The sequence below is a fragment of the Pelophylax lessonae genome, assembly GCF_965119305.1.
Source record: "Pelophylax lessonae genome assembly, chromosome: 1".
Taxonomy (NCBI): Eukaryota; Metazoa; Chordata; class Amphibia; order Anura; family Ranidae; genus Pelophylax; species Pelophylax lessonae.
The window spans coordinates 804,806,405-804,831,194 of record NC_138768.1 but is presented as its reverse complement, the minus strand read 5'-3'; the positions used below and the strand labels follow the sequence as shown (position 1 = coordinate 804,831,194).

The following is a 24,790-nucleotide window of genomic DNA, read 5'->3' as shown; positions in this document are numbered from 1 at the left end:
TGCACTTATCAGGACGCTGATGATCAGTGCCCCGATTATCAATGTGGATGTCCCCTGTGTGGATTTGCCGATTTATCCAATGACCAGCAAATCCTGGTTACACTGAAAATCTGTGATTGGACACAGCTGGTCACATGGTAAAGAGCCACTGTGATTGGCTCTTTAACCTGATCTGTGATCGCTGTGTCCCAAGGACACAGATCTATGCTGATGCCGTGCCGCAGGGGACCTGTGGGAAGCGCGACCACGAGAGGACATCCATAGACGCCCTCCCGGCAATGTGAACCTGCACTGTAGCTGTCTTTCGGCTATAATGCGGGAGGTGGTTAAATGAAGTTGGGGGTCTCCTGTGCTTAAATACTGTATTATTTGGTACAGTCATAGGGAACTTAAGCTACTTTTGTTAAAATTGATGTTTTAAAATGAAGTCATTTTAAAACACATTGATGGTGTCTAAATTAGTCGGGACACAAAATCATCCCAGAGATTATCTTCAATCTCTAAGAGGAGCACCTCAGCTACATTAGGGATCTATTTATTAAAGAAAAAAAAACCTGTTGGATAAATGTCACAAGCATTCGCCCAGGCCTCTCTGTATTTTGTTTAATACAGTGATTTCCTAGGATCATCAGCTCCATCTAGTTCAGGCATGCTGGCAGGAGGGTGTGCTTATCTCCTTCCAGATGAAAGATAAAACAACCCTGAAGACTCCTGGGATGTATGACATCATTTTGGCTTAGGCCAGAAACCAGGAAGACGTAAAAAACACAAGCGTTTAACCACTTCCCCTTAGGTGGACGTCATATGACATCCTGGGGTTTAAGTGGGGATATCTGAATGATGCCAGCTGCAGCCATCATTCAGATATCATTTTTTCCCCCTGGTGACTCCCTTCACCATAAGAACAATCATAGATGCTGAACAGCCGCTTGATCATTATTACAGGACATCCCCCCCTCCTGCCACCCTCCGGTTCTTCTACCGGCTCACCCGTGCGATTGGCAATCTGGAGAAGGAATCGGCCGCCGGCGTAAGTGTATCATAGAGACTGCGAGGACCAGATGGTCCCCAGCAGTCTCTATGACTCATGGAGGCTCGGGCGTGACGTGATGACGTCACGCCCGGCCTGGCAGTTTCAATACTGCACTGATCTCGGCATTCAGCTGAGATCGTTTTTTTATTTTTTTTTATTTTAGTCTTTCTAGCCTGTAGGAGAGATCTGAGGTGTTATTGACCTCAGATGTCCCTATAAAGAGGACCTATCATTCACTGATCCTATTACAAGGGATGTTTACATTCCTTGTAATAGGAATAAAAGCGATCATAAAAAAATGAAAAGGGGAAAGTGTAAAAAAAAAAAAAAAAATTAAAGTGCCCGCGTGCTTGCACGCAGAAGCGAACGCATGCATACGTCGCGGCCACATATGTAAGCATCGTTCAATCCATACATGTGAGGTATTGCCGCGAACGTTAGAGCGAGAGCAACAATTCTTGCCCAAGACCTCAACTGTAATTCTAAACTGGTAACCTGTAAAAAAATTCAAAGCATCGCCTATTGAGATTTTTAAGTGTCGAAGTTTGGCGTCATTCCAGGAGTGTGCACATTTTTAAAGCATGACATGTTGGTATCTATTTACTCAGCATAACATCATCTTTCACATTATACAAAAAAATTGGGCTAAATTTAGTTTTTTTTTTTTCTTTTTTTAATTCACAAAACTGTTCCCCCCCCCCCCCAAAAAAAAACATTTTTTAAACATCTCTGCGCAAATACCATGTGACATAAAAAGTTTCAATGACTGCCATTTTATTCCCTAGGGTCTCTGCGGAAAAAAAAAAATTTAGGGTTCCGAGTAATTTTCTAGCAAAAAAATTATGATTTTTACTTGTAGGAGCGGAGTGCCAGAAATCACCCGTTATGGAAGTGATTAAAACAAGTAAATAATAACATACCTTCCTAGCTATATAATGCTAGCAGCATAAGGATTAAAAATAGTTCATGCTGATTGAGAGGGTTTGGTTCCGATTTAAGTTTTAGGTACTAGTATGAAGTTTTGTTTCTCCCTCTGGTGTGAAATTGTGAATTTGTGTGGAACCTCCTAAATGTTTGTATTTGTGTATTCGATGCATGTGCTCTTTTCCTGTTAGGGAAGCAGTGTTGTAGCTGTGCTGTTATTCTGTACTTGTCTCTCGGCAGCTGCTGGCGGTATCTGATTTATTCACGGAGAGGAACCAGTTTGAGATGATGTACACAGCTTTAACTGAGCTCCAGAAACAGCACCCATCCGAGGATGAAATTCTTATTCAGTATCTGGTGCCTGCAATCTGCAAGGCGGCTGCCTTGCTGGGAATGGTAAGCTGCCTCCGCCTTGAGCTCTAGTCAGTGGTGCGCTACTGATTACTCCTTTTATAGAGCGGTAAATCTTTCTCAGGGAAAGGATGGATTGACTAATCATTGGGCAGAACCGAGTGTCCAACATTTGTCTTCTACAGTTTCTCCATTAATAGAAGGTAACCCCCTAGCAGCTATACAGAGTGAAGCTATGTTTGCCGTACAGTGACAGGGGCACATGATAATTAAATTATCAATTTTTACTTAAATCCCAACTCTATTTTCCCAAAAGAATTGAACGACCTACACCACACTAAATAAAATTAAAGTATATTTGATTTTGAGTGTTTAATTGCAGTTTCAGTTCTGCTTGTTTTTGCTCCATCTTCAGCCTGTAGACAGTCATCAACAGCACTCACATGCCAAACATTGTGATGTGTGAGTACCAATCTACAGTAACCCGTATGCTATGAGTCCAGGTGGTATGATGACGTGAGGGCCAGGAGGAAGACTAGGCCAGTGATGGCGAACATGGGCACCCCAGACGTTTTCGAACTACATTTCCCATGATGCTCAACTACACTGCAGAGTGCATGAGCATCGTGGGAAACAAAGTTCCAAAACATCTGGGGTGCCAAGGTTTGCCATCACTGGACTATGCCAAGAGGAAGGTGTAGGATGACACTGAACATTAGTCAACTATGTAGCAGAGCAGTGTGACCAAGGAGGGTTTTCAGAACGTAATGGAAAAGTTTAGCAATGCATTTGCACAACTGAAAAAAAAAAAAGAAAAGTTGGGCTTTATTTTCCTTTTTTAGTAGCATATGAGTTCAGTGCCATGCAGCATATGCGCCAGATCAAGTGCATGTCATCATACGCTTCATCTCGTGCATGCTCAGTATAAGAATATTGTGAGATCTTGCAGCTTGGGTACAGGATCTCTCTGAAAGCGCCAGTGGGATTTGCCTTCCTAGGGGGTATCTGTGCAGCTGGGGCTACATCACTAGTACCTTCAGGGGACCAGGAATTTAACACAAAAATGGTAAGTAAATCAAGATAAGTATTGTCATTTAAGCTGTGTGCGCCAGGCAGATTTACTTTTAGTGACTTTGTATTACCTGCCCCTTTGTGTTACTATAGTGTGTGTGTGTTTATTATAACCAGTAACATCTGGCTGTTTTTGTCAGGATAAATCTATTGCAGAGCCTGTCAGCCGGCTCCTCGAGAGCACACTACGAAGTACTCACATGCCCAGCCGCATTGGAGCTCTGCATGGCATCCTCTATGTGCTGGAGTGTGACCTCCTGGATGACACAGCCAAGCAGCTCATACCCATCATCAGTGACTACCTGCTGTCCAATCTGAGGGGCATTGCACAGTAAGTCTGTCCTCCAGTGCACCTTACATTCTGCATGATGTGATATAGGGGGAGGCCAGGGAAGATGAACAATCACTTTGTTTTATCACATAGAAGTTCTCGGAGTATTTTGGAAGCTTTTGTTGAGGCCTGCATCCTGTACCAGTTAAGCCTCCTTCCCCTGATATATGAATGTTTCCACTGTATTCGCATAAGTATTAGACTACGAAAGAGTTTTGTGTAATGCTCTGGGAAGCTGAATGTTGTGTATATCAAACTAGAATTTCTGTGTCCTAACCTCTTACTGCTGCCATGGTAACAGTTTGTAGCCACATAGAACTAGGGTCAGCGTTACAGCAAAACTCTAGACTGGGGTCTCTTAACTTTTCAGTGCATGGACCACATCATACAATATATTTAAGAGCTATTCCTGGGCAATTTATTTTTATTTTTTTTTAATTAACCACTTCAATTTAAATGAATACCTTTTTACTTGGAGTTTTTGTTTGGCGTGTAATCAGCATATGATTAAGAACAAAAGAAAAAAAACTTCAGAGACCCTCCCCCCTTACATCTGGGTTGCCTTCAGAGACCCCCACCCCCCTTACATCTGGGTTGCCTTCATAGACCCCCACCCCCCTTACATCTGGGTTGCCTTCAGAGACCCCCACCCCCCTTACATCTGGGTTGCCTTCAGAGACCCCCACCCCCCTTACATCTGGGTTGCCTTCATAGACCCCCACCCCCCTTAAATCTGGGTTGCCTTCATAGACCCCCACCACCCTTACATCTGGGTTGCCTTCATAGACCCCCACCACCCTTACATCTGGGTTGCCTTCATAGACCCCCACCCCCCTTAAATCTGGGTTGCCTTCAGAGACCCCCATCCCCCTTACATCTGGGTTGCCTTCAGAGACCCCCACCCCCTTACATCTGGGTTGCCTTCGGAGACCCCCCCCTTACATCTGGGTTGCCTTCAGAGCCCCCCCCCCCCCTTACATCTGGGTTGCCTTCAGAGCCCCCCCCCCCTTACATCTGGGTTGCCTTCAGAGCCCCCCCCCTTACATCTGGGTTGCCTTCAGAGACCCCCCCTCCCCCCCGTTACATCTGGGTTGCCTTCAGAGACCCCCCTTACATCCTTACATCTGGGTTGCCTTCAGAGACCCCCCTTACATCCTTACATCTGGGTTGCCTTCAGAGACCCCCGCCTTACATCCTTACATCTGGGTTGCCTTCAGAGACCCCCGCCTTACATCTGTGTTGCCTTCAGAGATCCCCCACCCTTTACATCTGGGTTGCCTTCAGAGACCCCCACCCCACCTAATATCTGGGTTGCCTTTAGAGACCACCCCTTAAATCTGGGTTACCTGCAGAGACCCCCCCCCCTTACATCTGGGTTGCCTTCAGAGACCCCCCCCTTACATCTGGGTTGCCTTCAGAGACCACCACCCCCCCTTACATCTGGGTTGCCTTCAGAGACCACCACCCCCCCTACATTTGGGTTGCCTTCAGAGACCACCACCCCCCCCTTACATCCGGTTTGCCCCCCCCTTCCCTTTACATCCGGGTTGCCCCCCCCCCCCCTCCCCTTTGTTCCAGGTTGCATTTAGAGTCCCCCTTGCATCCAGGTCCCCATGAACCAGTCAGGTTTTTAATTGTTGTCTGGGCCACAGTTAGGGGGATTTACCACTCTATTCATCCTGGTGACCGTGCTCACCATGAGTGAAAGAACATCCTAACTTTTGAGTTGTCGTCAAGTTAGTTAATCGTGACTTAATGGAAATCACGGTTTACGAATGTGTGCTGGACCTATGCCTGCGTTTGCATTTTCTTTGTATGCACAGGGTGATGGGAGTGCTTTTAAATGTTTTAAATAAACATAATGTAATAAATTATGTTTTTTATTTAAATTAATTTATGCAGGTTTTTCCATGAAAAGTGGAATTCCGGGATAACCCTAACTAATCCTAAAACTGTCCCCTCCCCCTTCCCATACTTACTAACCTAAAGTAACTAAGAAAGATGTAAATAATTACCTATTTTATACTTGCCTATTTTCTGGCTGCTCCAATCTGGTCACTTGATCCAGCTTCCCTGTGTCAGTCAGCACTGCTGTAGAGGACAGGAGGGAGGACCGACAACAGATGGGCCATTGACGTCACCGCTCCCGGCATAACCAACTGTTTGAGTACTCTCTCCTGCTGTTGCTGCTGGCAGACACAAGAGATTATGGGACCCGACCAAATTGGGCTGAAAATAGGTGAGGTATACACAGCTTTCTTATACAGGTTAAAGAGCATAGGTGTTACAAGGGGACAGTTTTAAGCATAATTTGGTACTAGCAGGAGACAGTGACAGGTCGTCTTTATGGAGAACCAGGGGATTATTTACAGATTTTGTCTGGTTAGTTGAAACAAGCTCCAAAGACAGCATTGGAGTGCTCTTAATGTCATCAGATGTTCACACTGAACAAAAATGTGGAGCCCCACACAGCCGTACTGTTTTCAAAAAGTCACAGCGGGTGCAGGGAGAAGAACCCCTGCCTGCTGTCACAGGGAGAGGGGGATGGGAAGGAGAGGGAACAGAAGCTGGAACATGTTCCAAAAGCAAACTTATACTTTAAACTTAGAGGTATTCATTTTTGTGACAGCTTTTGTTTGTTTGTTTTTTCTTGTATTTGAAATGTAATTTTGTCTGTTTCTGTATATTCCAGCTGTGTAAACCTGCACAACCAGCAGCACATTCTGGTAATGTGTGCGGCTGCCTTTTACTTGATTGAAAACTACCCGTTGGATGTTGGGCCAGACTTTACTGCAGGCATCATACAGGTCAGTGTCTGTTGTGCCATGTGAAATGCCATGTTAGACAATAAAGACACCAAGCTGAGAGCTGGCAGCAGTCTTCCATGGGTGTGTTGGATAGGAAGTAAGCTGTGTGTTACATAGTTACATAGTAGTTGAGGTTGAATAAAGACAATAGTCCATCCAGTTCAACCTGTGTAGGCGTAAATCATTTCTCATACCCCTGAATGTTTTGATCCTTGAGATGCACGTCCAAGAGTCTTTTAAAAGTAGCCATACTCTCTGCAGTTACTACCATTTGTGGCAAAGGATTCCACAGTCTTGTAGCCCTTACTGTAAAGAACCCCGTGCATAGCCTGATGTTAAATCTTTTCTCCTCTAAACACATTGTATGGCCTTATGTCCTCATGCATTTCTTGCGACTGAATAGTTTTTTTTTCTATGCTCTGATCACCATTGAGGTATTTGTAAATTGCTATCATGTCCCCTCTCAGGCGTCTCTTCTCCAGGGACAATAAATCAAGCACTTCTAAACGCTCTAATCCCCTAATAGGTTTTGTTGCCCTTCTCTGTACTCTCTCCAGCTCCAACACATCCCTTTTGAGGACTGGCGACCAGAACTGGACAGAATACTCCAGATGTGGTCAGACCAGTGTTTTATAAAGTGGCAGGATTATAATTTTGTCTCTGGAATACATACCCTTCCTTATGCATGCTAATATTCTGCCGGCTTTGGCAGCTGCAGCTTGACATTGCATGCTATTGCTAAATCTATCTTCTACTAAGACCCCCAGATCTTACTCCATTTTTGATACCCCCAGAGGTTCCCCCCCCCAGCTAGTATATTGTTTTTACGTTATTAGTCCCCAAGTGCAATACCTTGCACTTATCCACATTAAACCTCATTTGCCATGTAGTTGCCCACTCTGTTATTTTGTTCAGGTCATTCTGCAAGATTTCTGTCTCCCGATGTGAAGTTATTGCCCTGCTCACTTTTGGGTCATCTGCAAAAACTGAGATCGGGTTAGTGACCCCGTTCTCAATGCTATTTATGAATAAATTAGACCCAGAACCTAGCCTTGGGGGACCCCACTTACCACCACAAACCAGTCCGAGTATGCGTTTACTACCACCCTTTGGACACGCCCCTGTAACCAGTTCCGTATCCAAGAGCAAACCTTGTGGTCGATGCCTGTGGACCTTAATTTATAAATCAAACGTTTGTGGGAAACTGTATCAAACGCCTTAGCAAAATCCAGGTACACCACATTCACAGGTCTACTCTGTCTAGTTCACAGCTAACCTCCTCATAGAATGTTAACAGATTGGTTTGACACGAATGCCCCTTTGTAAACCCGTGCTGATTACAGCAAATATTATTGACTTTAGCAAACTCTTGGATATAGTCCCTTATCATCCCCTCCAAAAGTATAAATACTATTGATGTCAGACTGACTGGCCTATAATTTCCCGGTGTTGTAAAATCGAATTCCCTGTATTCAATAATCTTTCAGTGTTTATTTGGTTCTAAAGCCTAAACATTTTTTTTTTTTTTTTAATGTTTAGGCATCGATTTTGCCCCCCCCCCCCCCCCAAAACCCCACTCCCTTTACTTACCTTAGCCCTCATTCGATCCGGCGCTGTAAACGCCTGCAGCTCTTCTCTCCCTTCACTTCTGGGTCTCACTGGCTTTGCTGGGGCGCTGGGAGCCATTGGCTCCCAGTGCTGTCAATCAAAGCCAGTGACAAAGGGAGCGGGAGGATGCAGCAGTGGGGCTCAGTAGCGAGCACACACAAGTGCCTCCAGGGGAAGTGACTTCACACGGGGGTACTGGACAGAGAGGAGGAGCCAAGCAGCGGACCTGAGAAGAGGGGGTTTGGGACTGCTCGGTGCAATTCCATTGCACTGAGCAGGTATGTATATAGAGGTTTTTTTTTTTTTTGGTTTTGTTTTCATGTTTGTTGTTTTATTTGGTTTTGCGTTTTTGGTTTTGTTTTTTTTAAGGCCCCTTTCACACGGGCTTTCCGACCCTGTCCGCCTGTCAGTTTTTTAGGCGTACCAGATCGGATGCTCCATGCAGCCCTATGGTGCGGTGGATGTCAGCGGAGACATCCGCTGCTATCCGATCTGATCCTGTCTGAGAAATCCGGACGGATGGAAACTCTACTTTCCATCTGTCCGGAGGATCGAATCAGATAAGATCGGATGAAAATGGACAGGCAGTCTGTTCTCATCTGATCTCCCATAGAGGAAAGTGGGGCTCTGACAGCTCCGTCTCTGCACACAGAGCGGAGACGGAACTCTCATCTGCCTGCTGGTGGATCGATCCCCGCTGAGCAAAACTGACTCCATCGGGCGCACGGCTCGTGTCAAAGGAGCCTAACTCCTTTGCAATCACTTTAAATATAGCAATTTTAAGAACCAGTACTTGTATAGGCTTTGTGCAGATGCACATAGGCTTTGTAAAGCAGCAAGTGTATTAGGAGAACAGAAGTGGAAGGTGCAGGCACCAGAAGGTGTGTGCTTTACTGTGGGAAGTTTATTTTGGTATCTCTGTTTTGAACATAGATTTTACTTTATTAAATTATGTCTGGAACTCTATGGGATTGATTTACTGAAATTGGAGAGCACAAAATCTGATGCAGTTGTGCATGGTAGCCAATCGGCTTCTAACTTCAGCTTGTTCAATTAAGCCTTGGTGAAAAAAAACCCGGAAGCTGATTGGTTACTATGCACAGCTGCACCAGATTTTGCACACTCCAGTTTTAGCAAATTGACCCCATTGTTGTGTGTGTGTTTGCATTTTTTCTACTAATCATTTAATGGAGTTGAAGTTTTATGTAACTGTTAGCACTGCACATTAAATTTAATGAGCACTCTTGTTAAGTTGGTCTAAATTGCAACTTATTCAGTTAATTAGATGGGTTTTGGCCTTAGGATAGTTTGCTTATCATTATAGGACTGCAATCTTCATTTAATTTTCTGTGATATGTATATTTTAATGATATTCACATAATTAACTGTCAGAACTCAGCATAGCAATAAGATGCTACAGATTGTCAGTTTGTTTCTGAATTGCATTGACCAGGACTTATTTCAGCCCAGGGATACATAAAATCTTCTTCCTTCCAAGTTATCGTACTTCTCTTTTCCCCAGTCCCAGGGGTTCCATGGTACACTATGTCCTGTTTAATCAAGAGCCAACTCTGTGTAGAGATAGTGGTGAAGCCTATTTCTTAGAAAGATGCAACATATATGGAGGACGGGTCCTCATATAGGGATTGGACAAAAATATGGAAGCACTACGTGATTTGCAGGTGTGAAAAGATGATCTGTTTCACATTTAAAGCTAAAGTGAAGTAAAATGCTTTGGCCTCCGCCGTGTGATGAGACACTTAGCTACCAGATGGGAAGCCTCACTTTTGTCATTCACTGTGTGCGCTGCTAGTAATACGGAGTCCTGTCAGAGCTTACTGAGCTTCAAAGAGGGCAAATTGTTGATGTCCGCTTAGCTGGTGCCTCTAATACTGTACCTTGCGGCATTGCAAAAAAATTGGTATCTTCAGTCAGTTTGATGGCATATACAGTGTATGGGAAAACGTTGTCTGATGAGCAGAAGTGCGGTTGACATGGTCAACTGACCGAAAGAGGCAAAAAGACATTGCACAGGATTGTGACCCGGATTTTGGCATGATGAGTGGTATCCGATTCCATTATCCACCATCCAAGACCTAAATGTGTCAATTCCCAGGAGAATTCAGGCCATCTTTGATTCCAAAGGCTGTCCAACACCGTACTCGGTAACGATTTCTTTCTTTTACCATACTTGTTTCCGTAATTGTGTCCAACCCCTGTAGCTTTCTTAACACATGGCTAGTTTCCTGTCCTTAAAACTATAGGGGGTCAGGTTGTGGCCCGTGGGAGTAAAAAACAAAATCACTAGAGCTGGTTATCAGTAGTAGAAAAAAATAATAAAAAAATGACCTAGCTCCTGTGGTTGGGGGATATTTGCGCCATTGTTGGTGTCAGTGGGAAAAATGGTGCCCCCATCATTTGTATTGGTGGAAAGTATAATGCCCCTTTATTGTTGTCAGTGGAGAAATTGTGCCCTACTATCAGTGTCGGGGGGTGTACCCCCTCTGTTTCAGTTGGGAGAAATTGTGCATCATGGTAGATTTAAGTGGGATGAACTGTGCCCATCATTGCTGTTAGTGGAAGAAATTGTCACTTTGTTGATGTCAGTAGGAGGAATTATGTCCTATAAGTGAGATCAACAGGAGGACTTGTGCCCCATCTTAGTGTGAGGGGGACGAACTGTGCCCAGAGGGCCAGTTAAATGTACAGCAAAGTGTTAAAGTAGCACCATAGGCAAAACTTTGTCATTTTGTATAGAGTAATGGAGGGTTATAACCCCTGTGAGGTTTTTTTCTCCCATTGCAGAAATTTCCCTTCACTTCCTCTCCAATAGCCAAACAGGAAGGGAGAAGATATCCCTGAAAGTTAAGGGAATTCTATGGGCCCCCCTGGTCACCAGAACAAGTATCCACATTGGAAGATTTCCCCTCTTACTTTTCTGGGGACAACCAAAAATGTGGTATTTTCTTATACTTTCACTTTCAATGATAACGGTAAACAGAACAAATAGAGAGGGGAAATTTCCCTAATGGGGGCACAGACAGCAATAAAAACTAACGGGTTTGAATCCTTCTCCACTCTATCCAAAATGTAAAAAAAGTTTTGCCTTTAGTTACACTTTAAAGAGGTTTTACCACTTCATCTATTCCTCAATTATATATTTTTTAATACTACATTTTTTATTACTATTTGCACTTTATATAAGAAGCAGCGCCATCACCTTCCATTTTACTTATCTATTTATATAGCCTTGGCTATAGTTTAAGGGAGGCAGCAGCTTCTTTGTGCACACGGTTTATCTATCCTTTGACATCCTTAGCGCGGATTCATTCAGATACATTTATACCCCCCTGTACTGTTTGTACCTCTAGGTAGGCCTATACCAAGGCTTACCTGTAGGTACTGTAAATATCTCCTAAACTTGCACCGTTTAGGAGATCTTTACATTGCATGCAGCCGAGGACGTCATCAGCGCATTCACTCTGAAGGAACAGCCGCCGTGCCGTTTCTTCAGAGCCCTGTGCCTTAACTGGCAGCTCCCACGCCAATGGGCGGGAGTGACAGTAGCAGAGCCGGAGTCCGCAAACCCGGAAGGAAGACGGCGAACATGGATGCGGCCTCCAGCGGAAGGACGCGGGCTTCGTATGCAGGTAAGTGTCACATAATGTGCTAGTATGCGTTGCATACCAGCATTATGCATTTACTTTGCAGGTAACCAAAAATAAAAAAAAATATTATCAGGCTTTACTTCCACTTTAAATGCAGCCCACAGGCTCCAGTTTTGAGACCACTGATATAGAGTAACAAAAGAGTAGCCTTACACATACTGATCATCTGCTAAGCCTTCATCATACATCATGTACATATATATTCTGATTCCATACAAGCCATCCTTGAACAGTAACTTATGACACTTAACACCACATTCATGTCTTCTTTCATTTTGTACTGCAAATAAAAATGTTAAAGTAAAAAATGACATACACAATGGTTCATTTAAAATCCTATTGATTGAAGATGTGCCATGACAAAGCTTCTTATGCATTATACTGTATAACCGTTGCAAGGCTTCCTTTTTTGCATTTAGATCATAAAGTGAATATTAAAAGAACATTGATTTTTTTTTTATATTCTGTTTATCCTAAATTCTCTTTCTGATCCCCTCTAGCCATATAAATGTTTTTGGTGTTATTGCTGCTGCCAGAATGGTTGGTCGCTCATAAATATCCCTCTTTCTCTCCCCCCCAGATGTGTGGAGTGATGGTATCGGGGAGTGAGGAATCCACACCCTCCATGATATATCACTGTGTGTTGAGGGGTCTAGAGCGGCTCCTGCTTTCCGAGCAGCTTTCCAGGCTGGATGGGGAGGCGCTGGTGAAGCTCAGTGTAGACAGAGTGAATATGCACAGCCCACACAGGGCCATGACTGCCTTAGGATTGATGCTGACATGCATGTACACAGGTAGGTTTCCTGTGACCTTATTGTGGTAAAGGGTACTGTTTAATTGAAAGTAGCATTAAACCCAAAAACTAAATTGTATGTATTGCAGCTTACCATCCTAGAATGTTGTACTGCATTGGCTTATTTTTTTTTTTTACTTTTAACCCTTTATTTTCACCTGGTGATCTGGTCAGTAGCACAATTCTTGTCTAATGCAGGCCATACACAGAGCACATTTCTTTTGTGCTCCCGCGGGTTGCCAGAAAGAAATTCGCTGTCCTTTCCCCCCATCAACACAGACAGTGTTGACATGGGAATCAATCCCGCCGGGCCATTGTATTCTCCCGGCGGGGGAAGCCGTCCCTGCTGGGAAAAGACTGATTATTGCTTAAGGGAGTTACGTTACCAATGCCTATACCAATACAATACATCACAACTTACTAATACGTTTTAACAAACATTGTGTAAAGAAGAAATAATTTAATCATGTTTCTCTATGTAGGTAAAGAGAAGATCAGCCCTGGTCGCACCACAGATCCAAGTCCTGCTGCCCCAGACAGTGAGTCGGTCATTGTTGCCATGGAGCGTGTATCTGTGCTTTTTGACAGGTAAAGGCTTAATGTGGTCCTATCCAAGAATAAAACAAAATACTTGCTGTACAACTATTGTAAGTGGGTAAGTCAGCAGTCATTAACAAACAGCTGGTAACTCAAATAGATGAAGATCTGAGAGTCCTTTTACCTAATTTTGATGACATGACGGAAGATGGGCATCACTGCCTGCATATCAACAGGATATACGTATGCAGTAAAGACAATTTACATTTTTTTTAGTATAGTCAGTTTTTGTGGCTATACTTCTCCTGTGGATCACAGGAGTGCAGTTAGTTCTGTACTCCAGTGACCCATTTTCAGCTGACACCGCAGAGCTGACGCCACAGAGCTGGTCCAGGTCCGACCATATGGTTGGGATCCACCCGAATGCCTGGACCAGCACATGGCTCAGCCTTTCAGCGATCAGCTGAGTCAGCCCTTCTATCCCCCTCCACAGTCCAGCGCTCCAGTGAGCACTGGAGGAGAGAACAGAGAGCTGCTGACTTTCATCACGGCTCTCAGCTCAGAGTGGAGGGGGCGAACTGAGGGATAAGCGGTGTTCGATCGCTCAGTAGATCGATCGCTCACGAGAGAGCCGGCAAGGGACAGATGCAGCACATAGGTGAGTATAAACGTTGGTTTTTTTTTTTTTTTTGGTTCTCTTTTAATAGAAAAAAACTTTTATTTCTCTCTGCATGCATGCAATATTGTAGCATTTATATATGAAAGAAGCAAGTTTCTCTGTTGCATATTTCTGTGCCACTACTTCTGACAAAACTAGGCAGTTGGGTGAGCAAGCTTTGTACCCATTGATGACCCTGAACACACAGACATATCATGTGTTGCCTAAGGGGTTGGCTTGAAGAAGAGCAAATAGTTTTTATATTCCTGTTTCATGTCTCTACTTTCTGCAGAATGCACTTGTAAAGCTTACAAAAAGACTTCAGGGAGCTTTTGTTAAGCATAAATCTGTACATTTCCATTAAATGTTGAAGCTGCTTTTGTGAGATGATCTTAGTAGGAAAGGCCAATGTTTAATGAAAAAACTTCAGGAAAATGTCAAAAAGGACTCTCCTTTAGGTCTTGAGTGTTTCTTCAGCAACAATTTTTTTCAGCTATGTTAATCCAATAAAATCTGTATTTTCAGTGGCCACACATGTTACCCAACAGCTTTAATTAGGTTTGCAGTGGGAGTGTCTACTGTGTAATGTGATGGGCTGGAAGAGTGGTAGGGTGGCCAAAGTTGAAATTTGGCCGGTTCAACATGACCTGGATAACTTCTGATCCATCTTTGGGCAGGCTGGTTGTACTGAAGTCATATGATCACTGCCGCTGGCTATAGCCAGCGTCGGTGATCAATGTATTCTGCCAGTGGTGAAACCTTTTGCTCTCCGAGGGAGCGAGAGGGATTCCCCCATCAGCACTGACTGTGTTAAAGGAGGAATCAAGCTAACGATTTCTTTCACCCTGTGGTTGAAGAAAAGAAAATTGCATAATGTTAGACTTGCCTTTTTTGGGTTGGTTTACAGGAGTGAAAAAATAATTAATCTTATCCATCCAAAGAGCAGGCAGAAGGAGTGAAAGTGTTGCAGGATCTGCCGAATTGTTGATACATTAATTGATATATAGCGAACAAGCCAGAAGCATACTTTCCCTTTTGTTCGATGGACACAGCGCTCCATAAATCATTACTGGGTTATATTGCCTCCTCCAGGAGTAGGACTAGGCAGAACAAAAAACACCTGGCTATGCCCATGGGCTGTCCTTACCTCGTATATAACCCCATCTCTGCGCTAGGTAATCAGTTTTAATCTGTCTAGTCAGGAGTAAGAACCTATGCTCCCAGCTGGGATCTCTGGTGCTAGCAATTTTCTCCTTCCTTACATCTTTTTTGTTTTCTCTCGGGAGATCTACAATCAACTGCCGGGCTGGGCGACGGGAACGATAATCTAGATCTATTGGTCCCCCCAGCCCAGCCAGCAAGCTGGGCTCTCAGCTCAGAGAGGGGAGGTCGAACTGAGGGACAGTAGGGCATGCACCTAGGGATCTCCTACATTGGGACCCCTCCACACTACCAGGGCAGGTAGTCCATAAGCGTAGCCAGGTGTTTTTTGTTCTGCCAGGTCCTACTCCTGGAGGAGGCAATATAACCCAGTAGTTATGATTTATGAAGCGCTGTGTCCATCGAACTCCGAGAAATGTTTTTTAAGGTAAGTACAAAAATCCCATTATTTCGTTAATTCGTATGTTTTGTTTTTTTATGTTAACACTGTTTTTGTGCTTGTGTTTTAGATCTGTAGCACCTGTTTGTACATGAAAGCTATTAAACAGCAACTAATTGCACATCACATGTTAGTTTATAAGATGTTCCATGTTGCATCTTATTTACATTTTCATCGTTCTGTTGGACAGAATCCGGAAGGGATTCCCCTTTGAGGCAAGGGTGGTGGCCAGGATTCTTCCACAGTTCTTGGATGACTTTTTCCCTCCTCAAGATGTAATGAATAAAGTCATTGGGGAGTTTTTATCCAATCAGCAACCATACCCACAATTCATGGCAGCTGTTGTTTACAAGGTGAGTGTGTACAATGTCTTGTTTTGGAATATTGTTTGTTTCATTGGTTTCTGTGTCTTCCTGTCTTGTAAACCTTCTAAAGCCTTGAACAGCAGCTAACAAGGTACATGCAACATTTTATACAATTTCTCTGATTACACATTGGCAATGCAGCACCATCGGGAATGCACTCCATTTGCATGGATTGATTGATCGGTTTTAGCTTAGTGTCTACAAGTGTGGACTTGTACCTGTATTCAGTGGGTATAGAAAAGAATCTCCCCCCTTTAAAATACAGTAAAACCTTGGATTGCGAGCATAATTTGTTCTGGAAACATGCTTGTAATCCAAAGCACTCTTATATCAAAGCGAATTTCCCCATAATAAATAATGGAAACTCAGATGATTCGTTCCACAAGTCCTTCAGTTTATAGTCCATATACAAAGATTATATAACAAAAAGTGCAGCGCTATCAAATATGGATTATGAAGATGATATCGAGGAGAGCAGTCCACAGGTGCAAATTATGGTGAAGCATGCACAAGATATAAACATTCAGTGGTCTTCAATGTGCTGGTAATCCTCCACCCAGTCTCATTAGCCTCTCACCTCACACTTAGCCCCTGTGTCACCAGACAGCTAGTAAGTAGGGTTGAGCGAACACCTAGATGTCCGTGTTCGACGGGTTCGGCCGAACTTTAAAAAAAAGTCCGGGTCCGTGTCCCGGACTTTTACCGAACTTTTCCCGGACACCGAACCCCATTGAAGTCAATGGGGACCCGAACTTTAAGGCACTAAAATGGCTCTAAAACACCAAAGGAAAGGGCTAGAGTGCTGCAAATGGCAGCAAAACGTAATTAAGAGCATGGCAAGTGCTCTGCAAACAAATGTGGATAGGGAAATAACTTAAAACAACAAAAAAAAACAGAAAAATAAAACAATGTTCTTCTTCATCTCTGAAGGACGAGGCCCATATGGAGTAGGAGGGAGGTTGAGGTGGTGGTGGATGTGGCGGTGACTAGACATATGCCGGTTTTCGGTAATTCGATATATCGCGGTATTGCATAGCCACGGTATTGTTATTGTGGCATTTTTAAAATACCGAGTTTCTCTGTCAAGTCTGCCTGACTTGTGAATTGATACATTTCAGTGAGCTGGATGACTCATTCACTCACTCAGCTAACACCTTTCAGCATTAAGTCTCCTAACTATAAACAAAAATGATTACATTTGTATCTTTTCCTTCCCTCTGCCAGGGAGAAAGGAAGTTTAACCTCTTAAAGACTGGATCTTTTTCTGACACTTGCTGCTTGCAAGTTAAAATCAGTTTTTTTTTTGCTAGAAAAGTACTTAGAACCCCCAAACATTTTATATATTTTTTTAGCAGAGACCCTACAGAATAAAATGGCGATTGTTGTAATATTTTATGTCACACTGTATTTGCGCAGCAGTCTTTCAAACGCAATGATTAGACTTTAATGAATAAAAAAAAAAAAAAAAAACGTAACAGTAAAGTTATCCCAATTTTTTTTTTTTTTGTTACACAGAGAATCGTGAGAGAATCGTGATCTTTATTCCAAGCTAAAAAATCGTGATTCTCATTTTGGCCAGAATCGTGCAGCTCTAATAAATATATATATACACACACACACGCCTAGCAGCCCACATTACATTATTATATAGCCATCAAGCAGTGTCTGGCCTACCTGGTGATGACTGGTCCTGGCGCTCTGATCCGATGGCCTGGTCTTTAAAGGGGCAAATCCTTGCGATCCAGAAGTGGTTAAACCTGCAGGAGGACCGGTGTTTTTATCTATTAATGACTTTACTATTGCTTTAGGCCTGGTTCACATGTATGCGGGTTGGTGGTTCACATGTATGCGGGTTGGCGGTTCACATGTATGCGGGTTGGCGGCCCACATTTGCACAGGCATAGCAGCCCATTGATTTGAACGGGCTGCTATGCCCTCATTTTCCGCAGAAAAAAGGTGCATGCAGCATTTTTTTTAAATTCAGTGGCCTTGAAATCCATCCTGCTTTTGCACCATGCGACTAACCTGCAGTTCCTGCTCTGGCAAGCTTTCTGCATTTTTTGTATACGTGGGCACGGCATTTAAAAATAAACAGTTTGCGTGTGCAGCAACGGCAGGTAAGTCGCATGGTGCAAAAGAAGGATGGATTTCATGGCCACTGCATTTTTTTAAATTCTGCATGCACCTTTTTTCAGCTGAAAACGCAGGCATAGCAGCTCAAGCCCATTCACATCAATGGGCTGCTATGCCTGTGCAAATGTGGGCCCCCAACCCGCATACATGTGAACCAGGCCTAAAGCAATAGTAAAGTCATTAATAGATAAAAACACCGGTCCTCCTGCAGGTTTAACCAATTAATGACTTTACTATTGCTTTAGGCCTGGTTCACATGTATGCGGGTTGGGGGCCCACATTTGCACAGGCATAGCAGCCCATTGATGTGAATGGGCTTGAGCTGCTATGCCTGCGTTTTCAGCTGAAAAAAGGTGCATGCAGAATTTAAAAAAATGCAGTGGCCATGAAATCCATCCTTCTTTTGCACCATGCGACTTACCTGCCGTTGCTGCACACGCAAACTGTTTATTTTTAAATGCCGTGCCCACGTATACAAAAAATGCAGAAAGCTTGCCAGAGCAGGAACTGCAGGTTAGTCGCATGGTGCAAAAGCAGGATGGATTTCAAGGCCACTGAATTTTAAAAAAATGCTGCATGCACCTTTTTTCTGCGGAAAATGAGGGCATAGCAGCCCATTCAAATCAATGGGCTGCTATGCCTGTGCAAATGTGAACCACCAACCCGCATACATGTGAACCAGGCCTAAAGCAATAGTAAAGTAATTTATAAACAACACCTCCTTCAGGTTTAACCACTTCTTGACCACAAGGATTTGCCCTCTTAATGACCAGGCCATCGGATCGGAGCCGAGCGCCAGAACCAGTTATCACCAGTTAGGCCAGACACTGCTTGATGACCTATTTTAGGCCTGGTTCACAGAGTCTGTACTGACTGACTATATAATAATGTGCATAAGTGAACCAAAGCCCCTAAATTCAGCAATGAAATTGAAGTGAGGTGGAAATTTAATAATTTAAATTTAATAATAGAATACCGTGATAATACCGTATACCGTGGCAAAACCTTAATCAATTAATCGCAGCATGAAAATCTGATACCGTCACAAGCCTAGCGGTGACATAGGCGTGCGCACAGGGTGTGCTGGGTGTGCCTGGGCACACCCTAATCACCTAGGGCACATAGCATTGCCAGTGAGGAGATGGGAAAGATCTCCCTGGGACCTGCTCTGCTCTATTTCTCCTTGCCTACAGGTACATGGCCCCGATACATTACTCTCCCTGCTGGCAAACACATGCATGTGTATTTCAACTTTGGGGTGCACACCTTAATGCAATAGGCTGCGCACACCTATGGGCGGTGTAGGTGGAAGCGGCGGTGGAGGAGGACCAGGGCCGGATTAACAGCATCATGGGCTTGGTGCTGAGGATTTTGAAGGGCCTTAAGGGCCGTGCCTTGCCATGCACCCAGAGGAGGAAGGGTGCAGCCATGCATGCCTAATTCAACATGGGATGCTGTCTCTGAAGCCCATAAACACATCCATGCATCGCCAACTGTCCCTCCTTGTCCGGCCTTCACGCTGTGTGGGGAGGTTCTGAGGGTGCTGCCTGGGGAAGCGAGCATAGAAGCCAGACTTCTGTGTTTACAAGTGACAGAAGAGCGGTAACAGTGAATATGGCCAACCCGGGGCCTATATAAAAGGTAGGGGCCTGGAGCTGCAGCTCCAATAGCCCCTACATTAATCTGGCCCTGAGGAGGAGGACGAGGTAGCCAACACTGCTTCTTTTCAAAAATTTTAAATGAGGGTACACCCCAAAAGAGTGAGAAAGAGCAAAAATGGAACAATGGGTGGGTAAGGTCGGTATCCATTGCTATTCTGCATAAGGTACGGAAAAGTCCCGTGGGATCCATGCCTGGTTCATTTTAATGAACGTGAGCTTGTCCACATTGTCTCTGGACAGGCGGCTGCGCTTGTCTGTTATAACGCCCCCAGCCGTGCTAAATACCCGTTCAGATAATACACTGGCTGCAGGGCACGCCAGCACCTCCAAGGCGTAAAGGGCAAGCTCAAGCCATGTGCCCAATTTGGAGACCCAGAAGTTGAAGGGGGCAGACCCGTCATTCACTACATGTAGGCGTGTGCACACATACTGCTCCACCATGTTGGTAAAATGCTGCCTCCTGCTAAGACGTTCCATCTGAGCTGCTGGTGCTGCTGTTTGTTGTGGCGTGCTGACAAAGCTTTTCCACATTTCGGCCATGCTAACCCTGCCTTCTGAGGTGCTGGCGGTGCCCTGGTTGCGTTGGCGACCTCCTCCTCCTCCTCCTCTGCCTTGTGCTTCCACTGTGGCCCCGCTGTCAGATGGGAATGCCAGCAGCATGGCGTCTACCAGCGTGCGCTTGTACTCGCGCATCTTGCGATCGCGCTCCAGTGAGTGAATTAAGGACGGTACGTTGTCCTTGTAACGGGGATCCAGCAGCGTGGCCACCCAGTAATCAGCACAAGTTAGAATGTGGGCAACTCGGCGGTCGTTGTGGAGACACTGCAGCATGTAATCGCTCATGTGTGCCAGGCTGCCCAGAGGCAACGAAAGGCTGTCCTCTGTGGGAGGTGTATCGTCCGTGTCCTCTGTATCCCCCCAGCCACACACCAGTGATGGCCATGAGCTGGCCTGGGTGCCACCCTGCTGTGAACATGGTTCCATCTCCTCCTCCAGCTCCTCCTCCTCCTCATCCTCCTCATCCTCCAGAACTGTGCCCCTGCTGGACAATTGCGTCCCTGGCGTTTGCGTGTGCAGGAACCCACCCTCGGAGCCCCTTGCGAATGACTGCCCTGAAAGCCTTGGAAATGTTACCTCTTCATCCTCCTCCTCCTCCTCATCCTGTGCCACATCCTCTTCCATCATCGCCCGAATTGTTTTTTCAAGGAGGCATGGAAGTGGGATAGTTAAGCTGAGAACGGCGTCATTGCCACTGGCCATGTTGGTGGAGTACTCAAAACAGCGCAACAAGGCACACAGGTCTCGCATGGAGGCCCAGTTAAATTAAATAGCGGAATAGAAAATATGATCCAAAAAAAGTGTATGTATATCACACGTACACAACCACACTGGGCCCCAATTACTATTGTTTGTACCCCTAAAAGGCTAGATGAGGAGTAGGGGGAGTATGGAACAGGCAGCACCCTCAAACCTTCAGAAGTATGAGATGAACCCCAACAACTTGGAAAGGTGGATCTCTCTCACACGTACCGACACAGACTATCCCGCAATTCAATTGATCCTCAAAGGTTTTTATTAAATAGCGGAATAGGAAATATGATCAAAAAAAGTGTATGTATCTCGCACGTACACAACCACACTAGGCCCCAATTACTATTGTTTGTACCCCTAAAAGGCTAGATGAGGAGTAGGGGGGGTATGGAACAGGCAGCACCCTCAAACCTTCAGAAGTATGAGATGAACCCCAACAACTTGGAAAGGTGGATCTCTCTCACACGTACCGACACAGACTATCCCCCAATTTAACTGATCCCCAAAGGTTTTTGATTAAATAGCGGAATAGAAAATATGATCCAAAAAAAGTGTATGTATATCACACGTACACAACCACACTGGGCCCCAATTACTATTGTTTGTACCCCTAAAAGGCTAGATGAGGAGTAGGGGGAGTATGGAACAGGCAGCACCCTCAAACCTTCAGAAGTATGAGATGAACCCCAACAACTTGGAAAGGTGGATCTCTCTCACACGTACCAACACAGACTATCCCCCAATTTAACTGATCCCCAAAGGTTTTTGATTAAATAGCGGAATAGAAAATATGATCCAAAAAAAGTGTATGTATATCACACGTACACAACCACACTAGGCCCCAATTACTATTGTTTGTACCCCTAAAAGGCTAGATGAGGAGTAGGGGGAGTATGGAACAGGCAGCACCCTCAAACCTTCAGAAGTATGAGATGAACCCCAACAACTTGGAAAGGTGGATCTCTCTCACACGTACCGACACAGACTATCCCGCAATTCAATTGATCCTCAAAGGTTTTTATTGAATAGCGGAATAGGAAATATGATCAAAAAAAGTGTATGTATCTCGCACGTACACAACCACACTAGGCCCCAATTACTATTGTTTGTACCCCTAAAAGGCTAGATGAGGAGTACGGGGGGTATGGAACAGGCAGCACCCTCAAACCTTCAGAAGTATGAGATGAACCCCAACAACTTGGAAAGGTGGATCTCTCTCACACGTACCGACACAGACTATCCCCCAATTTAACTGATCCCCAAAGGTTTTTATTGAATAGCGGAATAGGAAATATGATCAAAAAAAGTGTATGTATCTCGCACGTACACAACCACACTGGGCCCCAATTACTATTGTTTGTACCCCTAAAAGGCTAGATGAGGAGTAGGGGGAGTATGGAACAGGCAGCACCCTCAAACCTTCAGAAGTATGAGATGAACCCCAACAACTTGGAAAGGTGGATCTCTCTCACACGTACCGACACAGACTATCCCGCAATTCAATTGATCCTCAAAGGTTTTTATTGAATAGCGGAATAGGAAATATGATCAAAAAAAGTGTATGTATCTCGCACGTACACAACCACACTAGGCCCCAATTACTATTGTTTGTACCCCTAAAAGGCTAGATGAGGAGTAGGGGGAGTATGGAACAGGCAGCACCCTCAAACCTTCAGAAGTATGAGATGAACCCCAACAACTTGGAAAGGTGGATCTCTCTCACACGTACCGACACAGACTATCCCCCAATTTAACTGATCCCCAAAGGTTTTTGATTAAATAGCGGAATAGAAAATATGATCCAAAAAAAGTGTATGTATATCACACGTACACAACCACACTAGGCCCCAATTACTATTGTTTGTACCCCTAAAAGGCTAGATGAGGAGTAGGGGGGGTATGGAACAGGCAGCACCCTCAAACCTTCAGAAGTATGAGATGAACCCCAACAACTTGGAAAGGTGGATCTCTCTCACACGTACCAACACAGACTATCCCCCAATTTAACTGATCCCCAAAGGTTTTTGATTAAATAGCGGAATAGAAAATATGATCCCAAAAAAGTGTATGTATATCACACGTACACAACCACACTAGGCCCCAATTACTATTGTTTGTACCCCTAAAAGGCTAGGAGTAGGGGGAGTATGGAACAGGCAGCACCCTCAAACCTTCAGAAGTATGAGATGAACCCCAACAACTTGGAAAGGTGGATCTCTCTCACACGTACCAACACAGACTATCCCCCAATTTAACTGATCCCCAAAGGTTTTTGATTAAATAGCGGAATAGAAAATATGATCCAAAAAAAGTGTATGTATATCACACGTACACAACCACACTAGGCCCCAATTACTATTGTTTGTACCCCTAAAAGGCTAGGAGTAGGGGGAGTATGGAACAGGCAGCACCCTCAAACCTTCAGAAGTATGAGATGAACCCCAACAACTTGGAAAGGTGGATCTCTCTCACACGTACCAACACAGACTATCCCCCAATTTAACTGATCCCCAAAGGTTTTTGATTAAATAGCGGAATAGAAAATATGATCCCAAAAAAGTGTATGTATATCACACGTACACAACCACACTAGGCCCCAATTACTATTGTTTGTACCCCTAAAAGGCTAGGAGTAGGGGGAGTATGGAACAGGCAGCACCCTCAAACCTTCAGAAGTATGAGATGAACCCCAACAACTTGGAAAGGTGGATCTCTCTCACACGTACCAACACAGACTATCCCCCAATTTAACTGATCCCCAAAGGTTTTTGATTAAATAGCGGAATAGAAAATATGATCCCAAAAAAGTGTATGTATATCACACGTACACAACCACACTAGGCCCCAATTACTATTGTTTGTACCCCTAAAAGGCTAGGAGTAGGGGGAGTATGGAACAGGCAGCACCCTCAAACCTTCAGAAGTATGAGATGAACCCCAACAACTTGGAAAGGTGGATCTCTCTCACACGTACCAACACAGACTATCCCCCAATTTAACTGATCCCCAAAGGTTTTTGATTAAATAGCGGAATAGAAAATATGATCCCAAAAAAGTGTATGTATATCACACGTACACAACCACACTAGGCCCCAATTACTATTGTTTGTACCCCTAAAAGGCTAGATGAGGAGTAGGGGGAGTATGGAACAGGCAGCACCCTCAAACCTTCAGAAGTATGAGATTGTGTTCACTGTACCCCACAAAGATTGAGTTCACTGCACCCCACAATGATTGTGTTCACTGCACCCCACAAAGATTGTGTTCACTGCACCTCACAAAGATTGTGTTCACTGTACCCCCCAAAGATTGTGTTCACTGCACCCCACAAAGATTCTGTTCACTGTACCCCACAAAGATTGTGTTCACTGCACCCCAAAAAGATTGTGTTCACTGCACCCCAAAAAGGATGTTGTTCACTGCACCCCAAAAAGGATGTTGTTCACTCCACCCCAAAAAGATTGTGTTCACTGCACCCCACAAAGATTGTGTTCACTGCACCCCAAAAAGATTGTGTTCACTGCACCCCAAAAATGATTTTGTTCACTGCACCCCAAAAAGGATTTTGTTCACTGCACCCCAAAAAGGATGTTGTTCACTCCACCCCAAAAAGATTGTGTTCACTGCACCCCAAAAAGATTGTGTTCACTGCACCCCACAAAGGATTTTGTTCACTGCACCCCAAAAAGATTGTGTTCACTGCACCCCAAAAAGGATGTTGTTCACTGCACCCCAAAAAGGATTTTGTTCACTGCACCCCAAAAAGATTGTGTTCACTGCACCCCACAAAGGATTTTGTTCACTGCACCCCACAAAGATTGTGTTCACTGCACACCAAAAAGGATTGTGTTCACTGCACCCCAAAAAGATTTTGTTCACTGCACCCCAAAAAGATTGTGTTCACTGCAGCCCAAAAAGATTGTGTTCACTGCAGCCCAA

General features: G+C 44.4%; 1 protein-coding gene across 1 annotated transcript in view; it reads left to right on the top strand.

Moving 5' to 3' along the window:
- Positions 1–24,790, top strand: part of HTT (huntingtin) — a 427,987-nt gene that overhangs the window by 370,270 nt on the left and 32,927 nt on the right. Inside the window, exons 59-64 of the mRNA XM_082256463.1 lie at positions 2,198–2,353; positions 3,520–3,710; positions 6,403–6,517; positions 12,374–12,587; positions 13,069–13,174; positions 15,572–15,734. Coding sequence (XP_082112589.1) covers positions 2,198–2,353; positions 3,520–3,710; positions 6,403–6,517; positions 12,374–12,587; positions 13,069–13,174; positions 15,572–15,734 — 945 coding nt within the window. The remainder of the gene's footprint in view (positions 1–2,197; positions 2,354–3,519; positions 3,711–6,402; positions 6,518–12,373; positions 12,588–13,068; positions 13,175–15,571; positions 15,735–24,790) is intronic.